General features: G+C 51.6%; 1 protein-coding gene across 1 annotated transcript in view; it reads left to right on the top strand.

Moving 5' to 3' along the window:
• The first annotated feature begins 1769 nt into the window (after positions 1 to 1769).
• LOC119930529 (minichromosome maintenance complex component 3 associated protein) overlaps positions 1770 to 16742 on the top strand; it is a 61591-nt gene continuing 46618 nt past the window's right edge. The window contains exons 1-5 of the mRNA XM_038748958.1: positions 1770 to 1786; positions 6773 to 8057; positions 9760 to 9983; positions 12586 to 12664; positions 15574 to 15721. Coding sequence (XP_038604886.1) covers positions 6860 to 8057; positions 9760 to 9983; positions 12586 to 12664; positions 15574 to 15721 — 1649 coding nt within the window. The 5' untranslated portion in view covers positions 1770 to 1786; positions 6773 to 6859. The remainder of the gene's footprint in view (positions 1787 to 6772; positions 8058 to 9759; positions 9984 to 12585; positions 12665 to 15573; positions 15722 to 16742) is intronic.

The following is a 16742-nucleotide window of genomic DNA, read 5'->3' as shown; positions in this document are numbered from 1 at the left end:
AATAATGGTAATAATGGTAGGAATGTTGGTCTTTGTTAAGCGCTTACTCTGTGCAAAGCGCTGTTCTCCGCGCCGGGGAGGATGCAGGGTGATCAGGTTGTCCCACGGGGGGCTCGCAGCCTTCACCCCCGTAATAGTAATAATGATGATGGCGTTTATTAAGCGCTTACTGTGTGCAAAGCACTGTTCTAAGCGCTGGGGAGGTGACAACGTGATCAGGTTGTCCCACCAGGGGCTCGCAGTCTTCATCCCCATAATAATAATAATAATAATAATAATAAAGGCATTTATTATGCTCTTACTGTGTGCAAAGCGCTGTTCTCCGTGCTGGGGAGGATACAAGGTGATCAGGTTGTCCCACGGGGGGCTCGCAGTCTTCACCCCCATAATAGTAATAATGATGATGATGATGGCATTTATTAAGCACTTACTGTGTGCAAAACACTGTTCTAGGCACTGGGGAGGTGACAAGTTGATCAGTTTGTCCCATGGGGGGCTCGCAGTCTTCATCCCCATAATAATAATAAAGGCATTTATTATGCTCTTACTGTGTGCAAAGCACTGTTCTCCGCGCTGGGGAGGATACAAGGTGATCAGGTTGTCCCACGGGGGGCTCGCAGTCTTCATCCCCATAATAATGATAATAAAGGCATTTATTAAGCGCTTACTGTGTGCAAAGCACTGTTCTAAGCACTGGGGAGGTTACAAGGTGATCAGTTTGTCCCACAGGGGGCTGACAGGCTTCATCCCCATAATAATAATAATAATAAAGGCATTTATTAAGCGCTTACTGTGTGCAAAGCACTGTTCTAAGCGCTGGGGAGGTGACAAGGTGATCAGGTTGTCCCACGGGGGGCTCCCAGTCTTCATCCCCATTTTATAGATGAGGGAACTGAGGCCCAGAGAAGTGAAGGGACTTGCCCAAAGTCACCCAGCTGACAGTTGGCGGAGCCAGGATTTGAGCCCATGGCCTCGGCCTCCAAAGCCCAGGCTCTTTCCCCTAAAGCCACGCTTGATGGGATGGGGGGTGGGAGAGGACTGGGGCTCTGCTTCCCCGCAGACCCTAAAATGGCTACAAGCGCCATTCATAATACGACTAATAATACTATTACCGATAATGATAATAATAATCGTGGTACCTGCTAAGCGTTTACTATGTGCAAAGCACTGTTCTCAGCGCTGGGGAGGTGACAAGGTGATCAGGTTGTCCCACAAGGGGGCTCGCAGTCTTCATCCCCATTTTACAGGTGAGGGAACTGAGGCCCAGTGAAGTGACTTGCCCAAAGTCACACAGCTGATGATTGGCGGAGCCGAGATTTGAACCCATGACCTCCGACTCTCAAGCCCAGGCTCTTTCCACCGAGTCACGCTGCTTCCCCATGGTGGGGGGTTCATTCATTCATTCCATCGTATTTATTGAGCACTTACTATGTGGAGAGCACTGTACTAAGCGCTTGGGAAGTACTAGTCGGCAACATATAGAGACGGTCCCTACCCAACGACAGGCTTACAGTCTAGAAGGGGGAGACAGACAACAAAATAAAATATGGAGACAGGTGACAAAATCGTCAAAACAAATAGAATTAAAGCTAAAGGCACGTCATATATTAATGATAATGATGGTATTTGTTAAGCGCTTACTACGTGCCGAGCACTGTTCTAAGCACTTGGGGGGGATACAAGGTAATCCTGGTTGTCCCAGATGGGGCTCACGCTTTTAATCCCCGTTTTACAGATGAGGTAACTGAGGCCCAGAGAAGTTGAGTTGCCCAAAGTCACACAGCTGGTAAGTGGCGGAGTCGGGATTAGAACCCATGACCTTGCTTGATGGGATCGGGGGGAGGGGGCAGGGAATGGGGGCGGGGAGGGAGAGGACTGGGGGCTCTGCTTCCCCGCAGACCCTATAAGTGGCTGCGAGCGCCATTCATACTACTACACCTGTCCACATGTTTTGTTTTGTCGTCCATCTCCCCCTTCTAGACTGTGAGCCCGTTGTTGGGTAGGGACCGTCTCTATAAGTTGCCAACTTGTACTTCCCAAGCGCTTAGTACAGTGCTCTGCACACAGTAAGCGCTCAATAAATACAATTGAATGAATGAATGCTACTAATAATAATGGTATTTGTTAAGCGCTTACTATGTGCAAAGCACTGTCCTAAGCGCTGGGGAGGACACAAGGTGATCGGGTTGTCCCCCGTGGGGCTCACAGTCTTCATCCCCATTTTACAGATGAGGGAACTGAGGCCCAGAGAAGTGAAATGACTTGCCCAAAGTCACCCAGCTGACAGTTGGCGGAGTCAGGATTAGAACCCACGACCTCCGACTCCCAAGCCCAGGCTCTTTCCGCTGAGCCAGGAGGAGAGGGGAGGAGGGAGAGGGAGGGAGGGGGAAGGGAAGGGAAAAGAGGGGAAGATATAGGAAAAGGGATGGGGAGGAGGGTGGGGGAAGGAAGGAGAGGAAGAGCGAGGGCATTTGTTAAGCGCTTACTATGTGCCAAGCACTGTTCTAAGCGCTGCAGAGGATACAAGGTGTTCGGGTTGTCCCACGGGGGGGCTCACAGTCTTCATCCCCACTTGACAGATGAGGTAACTGAGGCCCAGAGAAGTGAGGTGACTCGCCCAAAGTCACCCAGCTGACAGTCGGCAGAGCCGGGATTCGAACCCGTGACTCGGACTACAAAGCCCGGGCTCTTTCCACTGAGCCAGGCTGCTTCCTTCACTCACTCACTCATTCATTCATTCATACTTATTGAGTGCACTAGGTAATGAGGTTGTCCCACGGGGGGCTCACAGTCTTCATCCCCGTTTGACAGATGAGGTAACTGAGGCACAGAGAAGTGAAGTGACTTGCCCAGAGTCACCCAGCTGACAGTCGGCAGAGCCCGGGATTCGAACCCGTGACCTCGGTCTCCAAAGCCCGGGCTCTTTCCACTGAGCCCCGCTGCTTCATTCACTCATTCATTCACTCATACTTATTGAGCGCACTAGGTAATGAGGTTGTCCTACATGGGGCTCGCAGTCTTCATCCCCATTTGACAGATGAGGTAACAGGCCCAGAGAAGTGAAGTGACTCGCCCAAAGTCACCCAGCTGACAGTTGGCAGAGGTGGGATTAGAACCCATGACCTCGGTCTCCAAAGCCCAGGCTCTTTCCACTGAGCCACATTGCTTCCTTCATTCACTCATTCATTCACTCATACTTATTGAGCGCACTAAGTAATGAGGTTGTCCTACATGGGGCTCACAGTCTTCATCCCCATTTGACAGATGAGGTAACTGAGGCCCAGAGAAGCGAAGTGACTCGCCCAGAGTCACCCAGCTGACAGTCGGCAGAGCCGGGATTCGAACCCATGACCTCAGTCTCCAAAGCCCCTGCTCTTTCCATTGAGCCACGCTGCTTCATTCATTCACTCATACTTATTGAGGGCACTAGGTAATGAGGTTGTCCCACGTGGGGCTCACTGTCTTCATCCCCATTTGACAGATGAGGTAACTGAGGCCCAGAGAAGTGAAGTGACTCGCCCAAAGTCACACAGCTGACAGTCGGCAGAGGAGGGATTCGAACCTGTGACCTCAGTCTCCAAAGCCCGGGCTCTTTCCACTGAGCCAGGCTGCTTCCTTCATTCACTCACTCATGCATTCACTCATACTTATTGAGTGCACTAGGTAATGAGGTTGTCCTACATGGGGCTCGCAGTCTTCATCCCCGTTTGACAGATGAGGTGACTGAGGCCCAGAGAAGTGAAGTGACTTGCCCAGAGTCACCCAGCTGACAGTAGGCAGATGCGGGGATTCGAACCCGTGACCTCGGTCTCCAAAGCCCGGGCTCTTTCCACTGAGCCAGGCTGCTTCCTTCATTCACTCACTCATTCATTTCCTCATACTTATTGAGCGCACTAGGTAATGAGGTTGTCCTACATGGGGCTCACAGTCTTCATCCCCGTTTGACAGATGAGGTAACTGAGGCCCAGAGAAGCGAAGTGACTCGCCCAGAGTCACCCAGCTGACAGTCGGCAGAGCCGGGATTCGAACCCATGACCTCAGTCTCCAAAGCCCCTGCTCTTTCCATTGAGCCACGCTGCTTCCTTCATTCACTCATACTTATTGAGGGCACTAGGTAATGAGGTTGTCCCACGGGGGGCTCACTGTCTTCATCCCCATTTGACAGATGAGGTAACTGAGGCCCAGAGAAGTGAAGTGACTCGCCCAAAGTCACCCAGCTGACAGTTGGCGGAGTCAGGATTAGAACCCACGACCTCGGACTCCAAAGCCCGGGCTCTTTCCATTGAGCCACGCTGCTTCATTCATTCACTCATACTTATTGAGGGCACTAGGTAATGAGGTTGTCCCACGTGGGGCTCACTGTCTTCATCCCCATTTGACAGATGAGGTAACTGAGGCCCAGAGAAGTGAAGTGACTTGCCCAAAGTCACCCAGCTGACAGTTGGCGGAGTCAGGATTAGAACCCACGACCTCGGACTCCAAAGCCCGGGCTCTTTCCATTGAGCCACGCTGCTTCCTTCATTCACTCATACTTATTGAGGGCACTAGATAATGAGGTTGTCCCACGGGGGGCTCACAGTCTTCATCCCCATTTGACGGATGAGGTAACTGAGGCCCAGAGAAGTGAAGTGACTTGCCCAGAGTCACCCAGCTGACAGTCGGCAGAGGCGGGATTCGAACCCATGACCTCAGTCTCCAAAGCCCCTGCTCTTTCCATTGAGCCACGCTGCTTCCTTCATTCACTCATACTTATTGAGGGCACTAGGTAATGAGGTTGTCCCACGGGGGGCTCACTGTCTTCATCCCCATTTGACAGATGAGGTAACTGAGGCCCAGAGAAGTGAAGTGACTCGCCCAAAGTCACCCAGCTGACAGTTGGCGGAGTCAGGATTAGAACCCACGACCTCGGACTCCAAAGCCCGGGCTCTTTCCATTGAGCCACGCTGCTTCCTTCATTCACTCATACTTATTGAGGGCACTAGGTAATGAGGTTGTCCCACGGGGGGCTCACAGTCTTCATCCCCATTTGACGGATGAGGTAACTGAGGCCCAGAGAAGTGAAGTGACTCGCCCAGAGTCACCCAGCTGACAGTCGGCAGAGGAGGGATTAGAACCCGTGACCTCGGACTCCAAAGCCCCTGCTCTTTCCACCGATTTACGCTGCTTCCTTCATTCACTCATACTTATTGAGCACACTAGGTAATGAGGTTGTCCCACGGGGGGCTCACAGTCTTCATCCCCATTTGACAGATGAGGTAACTGAGGCCCAGAGAAGTCAAGTGACTTGCCCAGAGTCACCCAGCTGACAGTCGGCAGAGCCTGGGATTCGAACCCGTGACCCCGGTCTCCAAAGCCCGGGCTCTTTCCCCCGAGCCAGGCTGCTTCATTCATTCACTCACTCACTCATTCATTTCCTCATAGTTACTGAGTGACCCTTACCCCGCGCAGAGCGGCCGGACCAAGCGCTTGGGACAAAGCCCCAGTGACGCCCTGTAGCCGGCCGACGGGGTCCGCGTTTCGGCGTGCCGCGCCTCTGCTCGCGTCCTTGGTTTGGGCATTCAGCCCGTCGTATTTACTGAGCGCCTGCCCTGTGCGGAGCACTGTGCTGAGCGCTTGGGAAGGACAAGTCGGCAACATCTAGAGACGGTCCCTACCCAGCGGTGGGCCAACAGGCTTGAAGTGGGGGACACAGACAACAAAACCGAACCAGCGTGTGCCTCGGGCAGAACGTGACTGGCAGGGGCGAGGGGAGGGCGGATGGCACCGCCCAAGGTGTCAGCACGATAGTTATTTCTTTATTCTGAAATTTCAGGTCCAAGGCTCCCCTGTATATCCACCAAAAGGCCTTCCCTCACTAAGCCCCCTCCCCTCTTTCCTCTTTTAGACTGTGAGCCCACTGTTGGGTAGGGACCGTCTCTATACGTTGCCAGCTTGTCCTTCCCAAGCGCTTAGTACAGTGCTCTGCACCCAGTAAGCGCTCAGTAAATACGATTGATTGATTCTGCGTCACCCCGACTTGCTCCCTTCGTTCTTTTCCCCCCACTCCCAGCCCCACGGGGCTTGGCACATAGTAAGCGCTTGTCTCTATATGTTGCCAACTTGTACTTCCCAAGCGCTTAGTACAGTGCTCTGCACACAGCGCTCAATAAATATGATTGATTGTGTACGTAGCTGTCATTTATTTACATTAACGTCTGTCTTCATTCATTCATTCATTCATTCAATCATATTTATTGAGTGTTTCCTGTGTGCAGAGCGCTGTGCTAAGCGCCTGGGAAGGACAAGCTGGCCACATATAGAGACGGTCCCTACCCGACAGCGGGCTCACAGTCTAGAAGGGGGAGACAGAGAACAAAACAAACCATATTAACAAAATAAAATAAATATGTGCAAGTAAAATAAATAGAGTAATAAATACGTACAAACATATTCATATATACTTTTAGACTGTGAGCCCACTGTTGGGTAGGGACTGTCTCTATATGGAGAGAGGGATGAGGGGGAGAGGAAGGAGGGGGCTCAGTGTGGGAAGGCCTCCTGGAGGAGGTGAGCTCTCAGTAGGGCCTTGAAGGGAGGAAGAGAGCTAGCTTGGCGGATGGAGGCCATTCCAGGCCAGGGGGAGGACGTGGGCCGGGGGTCGACGGCGGGACAGGCGAGAACGAGGCCCGGTGAGGAGATTAGCGGCAGTCTGCGCACAGTAAGCGCTCAGTAAATACGACTGAATGAATGAATGAATGAACGCAACCAGCAGTGTCTTAAATTTGTCTTTCAGGGTGTCGGAAGGGTGAAACGATGGTCGCTCCACCGGAGAGGCTGACCTCCTAACGGCAGTTGTCCCGAGCGGAGAGCGGCCGAGAAGATGAATCCGAGTAACCCTTTCAGCGGGCAGCAGGCCGCTGTCTTCCCGGCCCCTCCCGGCAGCCCCGCGGGAGTGTTTCAGGCGCAGCCCCCGTTTCGGTTTGGCCAGCCTTCGCTGTTCGGCCAGAGCCCCGCGGGCTTCGCCCAGCCTCCCGGCTTCCCGCCGGGGCCCGCCTCGGGGAATCCCCCCTCCGGGCAAGTCTTGGGGTTCCCGCCCCCGCCGGGCGCCGGGCTCCGGCCAGCCGCGCCCCCCGTGCCCCCGTCCGGGCCCGCCGCCTCGGGCCCGGTTGCCGGCAGCGCGGGTTTTCGGTTCAAAGCGCCCACCGCCCTGGGGGCCTACCCCGGGCCCGCCAGCTTCGGGCTCCCGGCGGTGGAGACCCCGACTTGCGGCTTCAGGGGGGCAGAGTTCAGCTTCAAGCCTCCGGACAACGCGACGTTCAGGCCCATCTTCGGGGCCGAAGCCGAGCCCGAGAGGACGCAGGGCCAGATCGCCCCGGGGTCCTTCACGTTCTCCCACTCGGCGAGCGGCGGTCCCGGGGGGTTGGCCCCTTTCCATTTTTCTCCGGCGAGCGGCGGCCCGGGCCCCGGTGCCGCTTTCGGCTTTCCCAAGTCGGCGGGCGGCAGCCACCCGCCGTCCCCGTTTTCTTCCGCCCCGCCGAGCTCGAAGGCGGAAGAGGAGAGGAGAGGCCTGAAGCCGGCGTTCGGAAGCCCCAACAGCAGCTTCACCAGCCTGGCCGTCTCCCCCCTGGGCTCCGCGGGCGACCCGTCGGCGGTAGTCGGCAGGACCGCCGGCCAGCAAGCGCGAGACGAGGCGGGCCAGGCCGAGCCGCCCCCCGGCCTGCTGAAGGGGCTGAAGAGGAAAGAAGAGCGGGATCGTTCCCCCCGAAGACGCGACTACGACACGGCGGAGGACCCGGACCCCTCGCCCAGGGGCGATCGCCCCCCAGATAAACGGCCCGTGCGGCTGACCCGGCCTCGGAGGGGTGGCCTGTTCGGGCGGACGCTGAAGGAGATGCTGAAGAGCAATAAGGACGGAGGCCGCCCGCCCTGCAGGGACTCGAGAAAGGAAAGCGTCTCCTTCGGAGGCGGAGAACCCGATCGCCTCGCCGCGCCGGCGGCGAGTCAGCCGGTGTTTGTGAGCCCCCGGGCTTCCGGAGCCATGAAAGAGGAAGAGACGGAAAGTAAAGAAAAAAAGGAAGGTAAGGTGGGAAAGTAAGGAAAAGTAAGGTAGCCTCTTGTCTTTGGGCGGTTCGGTACCCGGAACGATGTGTAGCGTGCTCTCCCGAGTGCTTAGTGCAGTGCTCGGCACACAGCCCTCCCTAAATAACCCTCAAACCCCGGCTCCGCCAACTGTCAGCTGGGTGACTTTGGGCAAGTCACTTCACTTCTCTGGGCCTCAGTTCCCTCATCTGTAAAATGGGGATTGAGACCGTGAGCCCCACGTGGGACAACCTGATCACCTTGTAACCTCCCCAGCGCTTAGAACAGTGCTTTCTATTTCTATCCTATTTATTTTATTTTGTTGGTATGTTTGGTTCTGTTCTCTGTCTCCCCCTTTTAGACTGTGAGCCCACTGTTGGGTAGGGACTGTCTCTATGTGTTGCCAATTTGTACTTCCCAAGCGCTTAGTACAGTGCTCTGCACATAGTATGCGCTCAATAAATACGATTGATTGATTGATTGATTGCTTTGCACATAGTAAGCGCTTAATAAACGCCATCATTATTATTCAGTACGATCGCTGGATCGGCTGACCGAACGTTCTTCAGACGCGAGGCGTCCCCAAGTTTTCGACTGTTTTTCCGGGACTCCCTTTTCAGGGTCATCATCATCATCATCAATCGTATTTATTGAGCGCTTACTATGTGCAGAGCACTGTACTAAGCGCTTAGGGTCGTCCTCCGTTTTGTCCTCTTGCCCGTGAAGTGAACTTAGGAGGTTAAAAGTAGCCCCTCAGGAAACTATTCAGTTTCTTTCCCTCTTAAAAAGTTTGAGGCCACAACTTCGCGGGAACCCGATTGAGTTCAGGTAGCGTAGGGTACTGGGGCATTTGCTTCTACGCGGACCGCTCTGAATCGGTTTTAACCAGAGTAATTTCTTCTGAAATGTTTGGCCACGTTCACATTTTCCCGCGTCAGAACGTGTCCCGGACCTGAGACGCCGTGGCCAGGGCCGCGGCTACGTCACCGCGACTTTTCCAAGAGGACCCCCGTCATTCCCAGCTGACTGGAGAGCCTGCGGGTTTATCCCCTCCATAAATCCTCTGCGGGAGGCGGCAGCGGCTGAACCGATAATGATATGGAGCTGTCGAAGTGGCGAGTTCACTAGAGTGCGGTTAGACGTACCCGCCCTGATTTATAACCTCCGTTCTGGCACGCTGTCCCGTATGGCACAACGTTTCCCTGCCGCGAACTTTGGCTCCCTTATGGCAAGCATCAGAGCAGCTTCCATGTTTTGCAGGGCACGTGCTCTCCTGGTTAGTTAGACCCGTCTTTTCACACTGCCCGGCCCGGTGCCGCGGGGATAGATTGTGTCGGGGGGGGACCCTCCCCTCCTATATCTCCTCGTCGGGCGTCGATCAATCAATCAGCGATATTTATTGAGCACTTGCTACGTGCCAGGCGCTTGCGGCAACCCTTACGCCCACCCTGCCTCCCTTCTTCGAGCCGCGCCACCGATCCTACAGAGATCATCATCTTGAATCTCAATCAATCAATCGTATTTATTGAGGGCTCACTGTGTGCAGAGCACCGTACTAAGTGCTTGGGAAGGACAAGTTGGCAACATATAGAGCCCAGCAGTGGGCTCCCAGTCTAAAAATGCCTCGATTTCTCGGTCGGAGCCCAGCCCTCGGATAGCCGGCGCTGACGTCCCTCGGCGTCGCCCGACGCTCTCTTGCAGATTCCGCCGGAGCGGGCCCTTCGCGGCGAAGCAAGAGGACCGAAAGCGCAGATAGTCTGGGAGGCCTGTCCCCGAGCGAGCTCACGGCAATCCAGTGCAAAAACATCCCCGACTACCTCAACGACCGGACCGTCCTGGAGAAACATTTCGGTCGGTTCGCCAAAGTGCAGCGGATCTACACGAAGCGGAGCCGCAAGTTGGCCGTCGTGCACTTTTTTGATCACGTGAGTATCCCCGCTTCCGAAGGGAGGGAGCGGCTGTGCCGTGGTTCCTCTGAACTGTTGCCCCGACTCGAGTTGTCAGTCTGTTCGGGAATCTTTTTTATCGTCGGGCACCCTCAGCGACTGAGCCCCGGCTGCGTTGTTGTCCGAGACCTTGTTTTCTGGGGCCTTAAAGGATTTGGAGGGTACAGTTCAGCCACAAAGAAGATCCCTGCCCACAGCAGGCTCAAATCGAGAAGACTGGTCGTCCACTATCGGCTCTCCACCCAGTAGTAATAATAGTAATAATTATGGTATTTGGTAAGCGCTTACTACTGTACCAAGAGCTGGAGTGGTTACGAGCGAATCGGGTTGGTTGGACACAGTCCCTGTCCCACTTGGGGCTCACCGTCTCGATCTCCATTTTACCGATGAGATAACTGAGGCTCAGAGAAGGGAAGTGACTTGCTCAAGGTCACACAGCAGACAGATGGCAGAGCCGGGATTAGAATCCGTGACCCTCTGACTCCGAGGCCCGTGCTGTATTGGCCACGCTGCTCGTTTTTGGTAAACTGCTTCAATTAACACACCTCCCACGTCCCACCAGCATAGCTTTGGGGGCCTTTCCAGACTGAGCCCCTTCTTTCCTCTCCCCCTCGTCCCCCTCTCCATCTCCCCCATCTTTCCTCCTTCCCTTCCCCACACCACCTGTATATATGTTTGTACATATTTATTACTCTATTTATTTATCTTGTACATATCTATTCTATTTATTTTATTTTGTTAGTATGTTTGGTTTTGTTCTCTGTCTCCCCCTTCTAGACTGTGAGCCCGCTGTTGGGTAGGGACTGTCTCTATGTGTTGCCGACTTGTACTTCCCAAGCGCTTAGTACAGTGCTCTGCACACAGGAAGCTCTCAATAAATACGATTGATTGATTGATTGATTTGTTGAGGCGAGCACAGCTTTGATGCTAGGAGACTGACCGGATTCTGGACCTTCATTGTCTGTTTTCCTTTTAGACTGTGAGCCCACTGTTGGGTAGGGACTGTCTCTATATGTTGCCAACTTGTACTTCCCAAGCGCTTAGTACAGTGCTCTGCACACAGTAAGCGCTCAATAAATGCGATTGATGATGATGATGATGCCTTGCTACTTGATGTAGTGAATCGCTCGCAAACGACCAGATAGAAGTTCTCAGGGAGTCGGATTTGGGGGCGGAGGGGGTTGGGGATCCAGCTTTCCCACTGTTTAAAGATTGTGCGGACACAGCAGTTGAGTTGGAATAATAATAATAATAATAATAATAATAATAATAATAATAATAATGGCATTTGTTAAGCACTTACTATGCGCAAAGCACTTTTCTGAGCGCTGGGGGGGGATACAAGGTGATCAAGTTGTCCCACATGGGGCTCACAGTTATCATCCCCAGTTTACAGATGAGGTAACTGAGGCTCCGAGGAGTTAAGTGACTTGCCCAAGGTCCCACAGCAGACATGAGGTGGACCTGGGATGATGGTATGCTAACGTTTTCCTGAACCTTTGAAACGGAAACTATAAATAGTTCGCTTTCCGAGAAGCGGAGCGTAAGCTCGTTGTGGGCGGGGGAGAATGTCTTCCAACTCTGTTTCACGATCCTCTCCCAGGCGCTTAGTACAGTGCTCCGCATACGGTAAGTGCTCAATAAATGCGATCGAATGATTGAAAATGAAGTGATTCCGGGACAGCAGCGGCACGTGGGCCCTATTTCGATGGCAGAGATTCTTTCGGGAGAGTCACTGCTACTAATCACAGGGGCGGCCGCCCGGTTCAGAGTAGGAAATGTGGGAAGGACGACAAGGAAAGCTGCACGGCCCAGCGGAAAGAGCGTGAGCTTGGGAGTCGGAGGACCCGGATTCTGATCCTGGCCCCACTGTGTGACCTCGGGCAAGTCACTTACGTTTCTCTGTGGTAGCGTCCTCATCCGTTAAATGGGCAGTCAGTACCCGTTTGCCCTCCTGCTTGGTTTCTGACACACACAGGGCCCACAGGACGTGTCGGACCAAATTGTCGTGAATCTTAAGACCGTGCTTGGCACATAGTAATCACTTAATAAAGTAACAGTACTATTGTCGATGATGTTGTTCCTCCCTCTTGTCCTGGAGAGACTGTGGGTACCCCTTTGGGAGCTGCAAGGGAGGGATTCAATTGGTGTGTTTTTGGAGAATATTCTCTTGCCAATTGTGGCAAGACAAACCTCTTGCCTCTGTGATAGCTTTATAGTCAAATTAAATCACCCCCTTTCTGAGGCGGCAACACAGTTACACTGCCTGGCCGTCACGTCCCGTTCTCCATTTCCTATCCACACGTATCTCCTCCTGCTGCCCTTGAGTGTTTCTTTTCCCCGCTTCATTCATTCATTCATTCAATCAATCGTATTTATTGAGCGCTTACTGTGTGCAGAACACCGTACTAAGTGCTTGGGAAGTACAAGTTGGCAACTTATAGAGACGGTCCCTACCCAACAGTGGGCTCACAGTCTAGAAGGGCTTCATATTCACCTACCCTTTCTCTACTCTTAACACAGCTCAGTGTCCTGCTTCTATCTAGTTCTGGAACGCCTTTATTTTTGTTTCCTTTTTCAGGACTCAGCAGCCCAGGCGAGGAAGAAGGGGAAAGGACTGCACAAAGACATGACTATCTTTTGGCATAAGAAAAAAATAAGTGAGCCTCTCTGTTGTTCCGTCTACAGCCCCGGTTGCTGTGAATTTGCTTTCTGAGCTCTGGTATCTTAAATCTTACATTTCCAGTGTTTGAATTGTTGAGGGTATTGTTCGATGATAACGTAGCAAGTCGTCTTTGCATCTCTCCGAGAAACAGTTGTCTGCACCTGATTACGCAAACTGTTTTCTAGTCCAAACCTTTGAATCGTAAAAGAGCCCGCAGTATTGATTGAAAGAGAAAGCGTGGCTGGCTGTTGTCAGATCCTGAGCTCCTCCTTCTTAACTACTGTTTTTTGGGCGGAGGAGGAACAGGGAGAAGAGGCTATCAGGAAAGCCTGTTGGGGAAAATGCTTCCAGGAAATGCGGAGGGCCAGGAAAAACGGCGTGACCGAGTTGATAGAGCAAGGGCTTGGAAGTCAGAAGGACCTGGCTTCTGATCCCGGCTTCTCCACTCGTCCGCTCCGTGACCGTGGGCAAGTCACTTCGCTTCGCCTGTGCCTCAGTGACCTCATCTGTAAAATGGGGATTCAGACTACGTACCCACCTGGGATGGGCCTGTGTCCAACCTGATTAGCTTGTATCTGCTCCAGTGCTTAGTACCTTGCCAGACACATTGTAAGCGCTTAACACACACCATTGGAGAAGCAGTGTGGCTCAGTGGAAAAGAGCATGGGCTTTGGAGTCAGAGGTCGTGGGTTCAAATCCCGGCTCTGCCAATTGTCAGCTGTGTGACTTTGGGCAAGTCACTTCTCTGGGCCTCAGTGACCTCATCTGCAAAATGGGGATGAAGACTGTAAGCCCCCCCGTGGGACAACCTGATCACCTTGTAACCTCCCCAGCGCTTAGAACAGTGCTCTGCACATAGTAAGCGCTTAATAAATGCCATTATTATTATTATTTGAAAAAAAAAGGAGACACAGAGTAAAGCTTTTTCTGTCTATGCATTCGCGTCCTGGTAAATTCAGGGCAGTGGAGCGGGGGTGACACCATGTTGCCGTTTGCCGTTTCTGGCTCTGATTTGGAACTCATGAAGTGCGCGGTGCCTTAGGGATTATAATAAAAATGATGATTATGGTATTTGTTAAGAATTTACTATATGCCAAGCACTGTTCTAAGCACCGGGGTAGAGACAGTCATCAGGTTGTCCCACATGGGGCTCACAGTCTTCATCCCCATTTTACAGATGAGGTACAGTGCTCTGCACATAGTAAGCGCTCAATAAATACGATTGATGATGATGATGATGAGGTAACTGAGATACAGAGATGTGAAGTGTCTTGCCCAAGGTCACGCAGCAGACAAGTGGCGGAGCCGGGATTCGAACCCGTGACCTCGGACTCCAAGGCCCGGGATCTTTCCACTGAGCCACGCTGCTTATCCCAGAAGCCCATGTTCCTGCAGACTTCCTGTTACCTTTTCCAGCCGCTGCTTTTTTAATTTTGCCACTTGGATTCCCAACCTGGACCGGTAGCAGGGATACTCCTTTCTTCCATAGTCACACCCTATCGTATTACTCTATTTATTTATTTATTTTACTTGTACATATCTATTCTATTTATTTTATTTTGTTAGTATGTTTGGTTTTGTTCTCTGTCTCCCCGTTTTAGACTGTGAGCCCACTGTTGGGTAGGGACTGTCTCTATATGTTGCCAACTTGTACCTCCCAAGCGCTTAGTACAGTGCTCTGCACACAGTAAGCGCTCAATAAATACGATTGATGATGATGATATAGTGTCTTCATGGACTAAACCTGGTTTTTTTTCCCCCTTCAGTATTACTGTTGGATTTTTTGGGTGTTGATAAGGAAAGAAATATTTCAGTAATATTCTTATTAGGTTCATAGGATGGGTTACTGAGTTTTACGTTAACCGATGAAGTTGCTTTTATAACTAAAAAAAGTGCTATATGTGTTAAGGTTAAGACTGTTAGTAAAATTCGAAGCGCCTTGTGAAATAAAAGGGTCTTTCCATTCAGCTATGAGGGGAGCAGCTGTTAGGGGAGGACTTACCTAGATTAAAGAGCAGGCCTCTTTAAACCTTTGGAGGTTTTTATTGCAGGTTTAATTTTTTTTTTACGGTCTTTAAGCGCTTACTCTTCTAAGTGCTGGGGTAGGTACACTTTTATCAGGTTGGATACCGTCCCTGTCCCACATGGGGCTCACAGTCAAGTAGGAGGGAGAGCGGGCATTGAATCCCTCAGTTGCAGTTGAGGAAACCGAGGCATAGGGAAGTTAAGTGACTTGCCCAAGGTCCCACAGCAGGCAAATGATAGAGCTGGGAGTAGAACTCAGATCCTCTAGCTCCCGGGCTTATGCTCTATCCATTCCTGCCATTCTGCTCAATGTGGGGATTTAGACTGTGAGCCCACTGTTGGGTAGGGACTGTCTCTATATGTTGCCAATTTGTACTTCCCAAGCGCTTAGTACAGTGCTCTGCACATAGTAAGCGCTCAGTAAATACGATTGATGATGATTTCCGTAGTTCCTTTCTTTCACTCCCTATGGGGCAGAGTGAAACTGTCCAAGAATGCCCCTTCCCTCTGATTTCTTTGCCAGTCCCCAGTAAAAGAAGATTTTTCCAAAAGCGAAAGCCGTAGATTTGAGGAGAGGTGTGTTTGCCTTCTGACCAAGCTCATGTGTGGATCAGTGGAAGGAGCCCGGGCTTTGGAGTCAGAGGTCATGGGTTCAAACCCCGGCTCCGCCAATAGTCAGCTGGGTGACTTTGGGCAAGCCACTTCACTTCTCTGTGCCTCAGTTGCCTCATCTGTCAAATGGGGATTAAGCCTGTGAGCCCCCCGTGGGACAACCTGATCGCCTTGTGACCTCCCCAGCGCTTAGAACAGTGCTTTGCACATGGTAAGTGTTTAATAAATGCCATTATTATTATTATTATTCTCTCTCTATATATTCAGGTCCAAGTAAGAAAGAGTTTTCGCCTAAGGAGAAAAAATCCGATGAAAGCGAAGTGAAGCCGAACCCGGAAGAACCGAGCTTCACGCATTCCCCGCTTCGGAAACCCTTAGTGAGACCTGCGGCTAGTGGCAGCCTTCTCAGTAAGAGGTATGGTCTTCTTTTCTTTCTCTCTGTTGGTAAGGAAAAGCCCTCCCGATACTAATTGTTTTGAACTCTATAATTAACGGAGAAGCGATTGAAACAGTGCCGTGTCTCGTTTTGGAGAGATAAGGAAGTTAGAAAATAAGTCCCATTAAACTTTTCAGTTCATACCCCTGTTTCAACGTATCCTGTTTTCACGTAATAACCAGTTTTTCGATCGCTTTTCTATATGTCTGTAAGGTACATCTTTAACTATACATTATGGGCAATTCGCTAACCTAACCCTAGAAATATGATTTATTCTTAGCCCAGTTAATGCTCTTTTCACCTCTTTTATTTAACATACTCGTTCGTAATGGAATTTGGTTTCTTTGATTATTAAAATCATTTGGTCATAAAGATTAAACGGTACGCTCGATGCCATTTGGGTAGGGACCGTCTCTACATGTTGCCAACTTGTACTTCCCAAGCGCTTAGTACAGTGCTCTGCACACAGTAAGCGCTCAATAAATACGATTGGTTGATTTCACAGGTCACTTGGAAGGCCCGACTTTAATTAGGGAGTTTTTCCCGAGAGACGCTAAAGGCCATCTTCCGATATTTCACCCGACTTTTTAGTTTCTTCAAATCCCTTATGACCCAAGAGACTATACAACATTAGAACATAAGAATCAATCAGTCAGTGGTATTTATCGAGCACTTTCTACGTGCGGAGCACTGTACTAGACACTTGGGAGAGTAGAATCCAGAATTGACCGACATGTTCCCTGCCCGTCACGAGCTTACAGTCTAGAAGGAGTGTCGTTCCTGGAACGGGCCAATTAATGGTTCATCCAACCCGGGATTCTCTCAACGATGGCTACTTGCTTGGAGCGACTGCAGGATGGTTGCCTTCCTTGACATCCTTCTTAATTGTTAAGCGTATCCAACCAAATATAATAATAATGATCGTAGTGGCGTAACCCCGGCCCACGTCCTGCCTCTGGCCCGGACCGCCCTCCCTCTTCAATCACTCTCCCCCCTTCAA

The sequence above is a fragment of the Tachyglossus aculeatus genome, chromosome 7 (genome assembly GCF_015852505.1).
Source record: "Tachyglossus aculeatus isolate mTacAcu1 chromosome 7, mTacAcu1.pri, whole genome shotgun sequence".
Lineage (NCBI taxonomy): Eukaryota > Metazoa > Chordata > Mammalia > Monotremata > Tachyglossidae > Tachyglossus > Tachyglossus aculeatus.
This window is presented reverse-complemented; position numbering and strand designations above follow the sequence as displayed.